The sequence below is a fragment of the Mytilus galloprovincialis genome, chromosome 8, assembly GCF_965363235.1.
Source record: "Mytilus galloprovincialis chromosome 8, xbMytGall1.hap1.1, whole genome shotgun sequence".
Lineage (NCBI taxonomy): Eukaryota > Metazoa > Mollusca > Bivalvia > Mytilida > Mytilidae > Mytilus > Mytilus galloprovincialis.
This window is the reverse complement of record NC_134845.1, coordinates 57085076-57092484: the sequence shown is the minus strand read 5'-3', so window position 1 is coordinate 57092484 and position 7409 is coordinate 57085076. Positions and strand designations below refer to the sequence as shown.

Sequence of the window (7409 nt, the reverse complement as noted above, 5' to 3'; positions counted from 1 at the left end):
AAAAGGGTCAGTCGTCTTGAGATTGCTCACTATACGATATTTTGTTGAAGATCTCAAAGAAACAGTAATTTGTTTTATTTCTTATAATGTTATTAAACTGTTATCCTGTTAGAATCGAATGCACTAATATTAATGGCGTAGAAGTTAGCATGCGGGAGAAAGAAACAGAAATTGGAGCAGAAATTGGAGCATAAAAATTCCACATTACGTTTCTTATTACGGAACATTACACGCATTACGTCCCGCAAAAAGTGATGTTTTGCGGGAATTCGAACGCTAAACGTCGCGCCAAGAGTTAACTCCCTTGAAACTGTATCGGATGCCCTTAAATTGTTATTGTTGACATTATAGTTTGTTTGTGCAGACCATTGAAAGTAGGTTCTTAAAATTTTGAACACTTGAACACTTGAACACTTGAATATAGAAATAAGAAGATGTGATATGATTGCAAATGAGAAAACTCTAATCGAAATTCAACAAATAAAGATAGTCGGTAAAATAAATTCGTTACATGGTGTGCTAGTGACCTTTTCATTCTCACGTCATAAGTAATTTAATGACCCCGTATATATCGTATTAGGTCACTAACACACTATGTAACTAATAATATATTCTTGCCACGGCATGCATGGTATATGTCCCTTTTTCATGTTTCGAAAAAGGGTTTGATAATGGTTTATCCCTATAACCTAATCTGAGTTACCCCAATTTGAATTATAAGTTTCGAAGCTGATCTTTTACGAATTAAAATTTGAAGAAAACTACGGAAGCGTATTAGGGACATAGAAAAAATAAATTGGCAGTGAACTTTTTTTTCAAAGTTGAAATTTTGACTTTTCAAATCTCGAAATTTTGACTTTAACTTGAAATTTTGACTTTTAAAATCCCGAAATTTTGACTTAAACTTGAAATTTTGACTTTCTAAAATCTTGAAATTTCGACTTTTCAAAAAGTCGAAATTTTGACTTTTTTGAAACTCGAAATTTCAACTTATAAAAAGTCAAAATTTCCACTTTAACCTCGAAATTTCGACTTTTTTAAAACTCGAAATTTCGTCCTATTTTTAAACTCGAAATTTCGACTTATTTAAAACTCGAAATTTCAACTTATTTTAAACTCAAAATTTCGACTTTTTTAAAACTCGAGATTTCGACTTATTTTAAACTCGAAATTTCAACTTATTTTAAACTCAAAATTTCGACTTTTTTAACACTCGAAATTTCGACTTATTTTAAACTCGAAATTTCGACTTATTTTAAGCTCGAAATTTCAACTTATTGTAAACTCAAAATTTCGACTTTTTTTTTAAATCGAAATTTCGACTTTGATCTCAAAATTTCGACTGTTGAAATCTCGAAATTTTTACTTTTTTTGAGTACTTTTAAAACTTTGATGTTAGTATTCAAACAGTTATTACAATTTTAGAAGGAGTAGACATGGACGCAAATTATTAAAGCGCCATCCACTTATTTTGGCAATTTGTATTCAGAAACTGGTTTTGTTCTTAAATTAAGATATGGATTAGCATTTAATATTAAAGAAACCATTCGTAAAGAACGTGCATGTTGAGAGAATCCCCCCCTATATTCAATGTTTTAGTTTCCACGACACTGTCATAGGATCGTCAGATCTGAGGACATTTAGCATCACAGTTGCAAAGGCCTGTTTGGTATACCAATAGCAAGTCACTGTCTTTGCCTTGTTTAAACAATGGTAAATCAAGTACTAGTAGCCCAAAATGCCATGCATATTCAGAACGACCAATGAGCTGCCCCGGTTTTCTAGTTTTGGAAGTTTGCATTCTTATAACACAACTATTAACCCTTGGCTTTATATATTAGACTGTTGAATACAAGTATGTCGCAATATAGGTGTGTCGGAATAGCGGGGTTACTTGATACACATATCTGAAGTCCAGACTTGAAATATGTATTTGAACGTGAAACATATTTTATTTATTCTTTGGCAAGAACAAGATTTTCTATCTAAAATAACCTCTTTAAAAATGGTTAAGTTTATTAAAATATGCTTATGAATTTTTTGTGGATAGTTGTCTCATTGTCAATCATACCACATTTTCTTTTTTATATTATGAAGTTTATGATGTAAATGGTTCTCCGCCTCGTTGATATAAATGACTGTGAATGTGGTAATCGCAAACGTATAAATACTGACGAAAAGTCGAAATTTTAAGTTTAAAAAAAGTCGAAATTTTATGTTTAAAAGAGGTCGAAATTTTGAGTTTAAAAGAAGTCGAAATTTCGAGTTTAGAAAAAGTCGAAATTTCGAGTTTACAAAAAATCGAAATTTTGAGTTTAAAAGAAGTCGAAATTTCGAGTATAGAAAAAAGTCGAAATTTCGAGTTTACAAAAAATCGAAATTTTGAGTTTAAAAAAAGTCGAAATATCGAGTTTTAAAAAAGTTGAAATTATAAGATTTTAGAAAGTCAAAATTTCAAGATAAGAAATGTCAAAATTTCGACTTTGAAAAAAAAAGTTCACTGCCAATTTTATTTTTTCTATGTGTCCCTAATACGCTTCCGTAGAAAACTGATATTCTGTACTCATATTGGCCTGAAGGAGGTACCATCTTGAACATTTTCAAAAACAATCAAGTACAAATACCCTGAACGAATAAGCCTGACCTATCACACATTATAAAAACAATATAAAACGTAGGTGCGTATAAATCAACCATAACAGATGGTAATAAAAAAAAGATACATGTATAGAAAGAGTGTTTAATCAGGGGCAGAAATTGTCTTTTGTCTTGCTCCAATGGCAATATTTGCCGAAAAAGTCTTCCCATTTTGATGAAAAGTATTTATGAGATTACCCCCAAAACTACTACTGCGCCAGACAACTGATTGAACAAAACTTCTAGTAAATCGGAATATATTCTCAAACTTTCAAATGGTATGTAAACCTATTTATAAATTTGTTCAATTCATAAAAGCATCATAATGAATGTATGCACCTTAAGTTTATTTCAGACATTTTATTCACAGAAGACTACTATTTATTTTCTTAGTTTAATACTATTGGACATAAGGCCATATTTTATTCTTGAGAAGTAAATTTCAATCTGTCATTAAATGTATTCAATTTTAAAAATAAAGCTTATAGTGCCATATTAGTTGTTTTCTTCATTTTTCTTTTCGTCTGCATCTGCTTTAAACTCAAAAAAGAGGGACGAAAGATACCAAAGGGACAGTTACCTCATAAATCTAAAACAAACTGACAACGCCATGGCTAAAAATGAAAAAGACAAACAAACAACAGCACACATGACACAGCATAGAAAACTAAAAAATAAACAACACGAACCCCACCAAAAAACTAGGGGTGATCTCAGGTGCTCCGGAAGGGTAAGCAGATCCTGCTCCACATGTGGCACCCGTCGTGTTGCTTATGTGATAACAAATCCGCTAAATAGTCTAATTCGGTAGGTCACATTCATGAAAGGAAAGGGGATTGTAGTTACGACGTAAGGAACATATCCGATATCATTTGTTATATAAACGGTTATTCCATAACGGTCAACCAACTCGTGATGGCGTCCGTAAAATTTACGAAGGGATGATTTCAACTTCACCATTTGGAACTCTTGGTTTAATAGCTTCCTTGTGAGCAACAACCCTCTATCAAGAAAATCATGATAGAAAATGCAAGCACGGGAATATCGTATCAATTGGGAGATATATACCCCGTATGCAGGTGCTGCTGGAATGTTGCTACTTAGAAATGGAAAGTTCACAATTGGAAAGCTGAAATCATCTCTTTTGTCGTAAAGTTTTGTTTTCAACCGATTGTCAATTTCTAGATGTAAGTCAAGATATGAGGCCGACTTAACTGTATCTGTAGTATCCTTTATCTCTAGCTCGATGGGATAGATGCGTTCCACATAGTAGCCAAATTTTGAATTATTTAGTGAAAGAACATCATCTACATAGCGGAAAGTAGAGTTAAAGGATATTGCTAACTTCTTATCTTTCTTCCTAAAAAGTTCCTGTATGAAGTCAGCCTCATAATAATAAAGAAACAAGTCGGCAAGTAGAGGGGCACAGTTTGTTCCCATTGGAATGCCGACAGTCTGTTGAAAAACACGTCCTCCGAACGTAACAAATATGTTGTCAATCAAGAAATGAAGCATCTTGATAATATCAGTTTCAGAGAATTTTTTGTTGGAATCAGAGTGATCCTTTACAAAGTAGGATTGATCCTTCCCTAAGACAAGAAACTTGTATCTACGTTGGTCATTCTTTTTATGAAGCAAAACAATACCAACTCTTTCAATTTGTCTCTTAGTTTGGAATGTGGAATACTTGTGTAAAGAGTAGAAAAGTCAAATGTTTTAATACTGTCACAAGATGAAAGAGAGTAAGATTGTATGTACTCTAAAAGATCTTTGAACTATTTAAGTATCCACATCTGATTCACGCCACCTCTAGAATAGGCAGTTTCACAATAACTTTGAAGCCCGTCTTTGATTGCTGATATCAAGTGTTACTTCCTGATATTGTTGGTACTCAAAAATGAGATCGTTCATATTCGACTCCGCCTTGGTAAAATTCATCTCATATCCATGGTGTTCAAACTGTATGTATTCTGGACTATTGTTGTTTCAAGTTGTTTTATTATATATCTTATATTGTACTATGCTCCTTGTGAGCCCATTTAATGGAAATAAACATCTTTTTCTTCTATATCTGTTGCACTTACAACTGTGAAAATTATCCAACTACAAGTGTCAGATACTCGGCCTTCATACCTTATATTATCAAATGCAAGCTTAAAAAAGTGGCATATATTTCAATGGCTCATCTTTATCACTCCATGTGCACCCTACCCCTTTCCGCTAAGATTCTGATAAAAATTGAATGGTTTTAATTGTCGCAATGAAATTGTTAACCAATTATTGAAAAATGTATGCTGCTGAAATTGTTATCCCTTCGAATAAACACCTGAATAATCATCCACATCCCACCCCCGGACAATGGGATTTGTGTTGGTCAATGATAGTGTATTAAGGACATGTTTGTCGGTTTGTCTTTTTATGTTTGGTTAAGGTTTTGTTTGCACTCTTTTTTTCTGTTTTTTTACTAACCCAATAATTATTGCATTATGCGTGAAAAACCAATAAAGACAGAACTTTATTCTCTCTAAAAATAAGAAGCTACATGCTGAAATAAACAAGTCCTTCTTTAATTCTAGTTCAAAATCCAAGTGTTATCTTCCTTTAATATGACTATAAGCTAATTAAAATCTGTCTTTCCGGCAAAGTTCATAATTTATGTTTAATTTTCCTCAGCTTCCTCTTCTTCGTCTTCGAATTCTCCTTCCTCTTCTGCTGTTGCATCCTGGTATTGCTGGTATTCAGAAATTAGATCATTCATATTTGATTCAGCTTCAGTAAACTCCATCTCGTCCATACCCTCACCAGTGTACCAATGCAAGAAAGCTTTACGACGGAACATAGCGGTAAATTGTTCTGAGATTCTCTTAAAGAGTTCCTGGATAGCGGTGCTGTTACCAACAAAAGTTGCAGACATCTTCAAACCACGTGGTGGAATATCGCAGACGGCTGTCTTGACATTGTTGGGGATCCATTCAACGAAGTAGCTGCTGTTTTTATTTTGGACGTTCAACATTTGTTCGTCGACTTCTTTCATTGACATACGACCACGGAACATGCAGGCACATGTTAGATACCGACCATGTCTCGGATCACTCGCGGCCATCATGTTCTTGGCATCAAACATTTGTTGCGTCAGTTCTGGTACAGTCAATGCCCTATATTGCTGGCTACCACGAGATGTCAAGGGAGCGAATCCTGGCATAAAGAAGTGAAGACGTGGAAATGGAACCATGTTAACAGCAAGTTTGCGTAGATCTGCATTCAGTTGACCTGGGAATCGCAGACAGGTTGTAACACCTGACATTGTCGCTGAGACAAGATGATTGAGATCTCCGTAGGTAGGAGTAGTCAGTTTCAAAGTTCTGAAGCAAATATCATACAGAGCCTCGTTGTCGATACAGAAAGTTTCGTCGGCGTTTTCAACCAATTGATGAACGGATAAGGTAGCATTGTATGGTTCCACAACCACATCTGATACCTGAAATTGAGAAATACCATAAATTATGTCTGCAACTTCTCAATTTAAAATCAAAAATTTATAATATAAATCTGGCCTTGTGCAAACCAGTCTGATTACAACCACTATCCACTTGCGATTGCCTAGAAACGCAAGTGGATATATAGTGGTGTTAACTCGGAGTTGCCATTCCTAATACATTGAATTATGCATGAATGAAATACATGCGATTGTTTATAAACTCATATTTAAAGAAACAACCATTTAACTTCAAAAGGGGGGGGGGGTATAGTTTTTCCTAAAAATAATATTCTAATCCCCAATTTGATGACAAAAATATTCTAAATCCGTATTTACCCTAAACCTAATACTGTTCAATTTTGAAAACAAAAATTGATTGAAAGCGTCGAAAAAACTAAATAAAAATATTTGCGAAAAACATTTCGGACGCAGAAAAAACCCATTGGAGGTTAAATGGTTGCTCCCTTGACGACTTGTTGGTCACATGGAATTAAGAACCGTGGTATCATCTTGTCTATAATGGAATTTGTACTATTAAATAAATCAGTTATTTTATAAGGCGCTTATGAACGGTTACCTTTGGTGATGGTACAACTGAAAATGTGTTCATGATTCTATCGGGGTATTCCTCACGGATTTTGGAGATAAGGAGTGTTCCCATGCCTGATCCGGTTCCGCCACCAAGCGAGTGTGTTAGTTGAAATCCTTGAAGACAGTCGCAACCCTCTGCTTCCTTTCGGACAACATCAAGAACGGAGTCTACAAGCTCAGCGCCTTCAGTGTAGTGTCCTTTGGCCCAATTGTTTCCGGCTCCACTCTGTCCGAAGACAAAGTTGTCCGGTCTAAAGATCTGTCCAAATGGTCCAGACCTAACTGAATCCATTGTACCAGGCTCCAAATCAACCAGGATAGCACGTGGAACATATTTTCCTCCTGATAAAGACAAAAATTCATAAAGAAACATGCTAAACAACCGGAATACAGCGTTACATTGAACCAGATAATAAAATGTCAACGGTATTATTAAAGGGGTTGTAATTTCATACAAAACTATTCTAGAACAAATATATAAACAGAGAGCTAAACATATAAGCTCATTGTATTTTAAAAATAAGTGCATATCTATATTAAAGATATACATACATTAAAAAAATTCCTGGATGTATTTAAAAAAAAATGAATATTCATTGATAGACGCGGGTCTTTTAAAATGGGAAGGCGGTCTTTTTTATGCATTGCTTTAACTTTATCTTTCTTTCGCTATAACTTTTTTGCTTATTACATTATTTGTGTA

The 7409-nt window shown here is 34.2% G+C and overlaps 1 protein-coding gene across 1 annotated transcript; it reads right to left on the bottom strand.

The window, feature by feature from the left end:
- Positions 1–5139: 5139 nt before the first annotated feature.
- On the bottom strand, positions 5140–7045 carry LOC143042268 (tubulin beta-4 chain-like). The gene is made up of 2 exons (XM_076214532.1): positions 6693–7045; positions 5140–6115 (listed from the first exon to the last, which is right to left on the bottom strand). The coding sequence occupies exons 1-2, from the start codon at positions 6996–6998 to the stop codon at positions 5297–5299; spliced, it is 1125 nt and encodes a 374-aa protein (XP_076070647.1). The 5' UTR covers positions 6999–7045; the 3' UTR covers positions 5140–5296.
- Between the last annotated feature and the right edge of the window lie 364 nt (positions 7046–7409).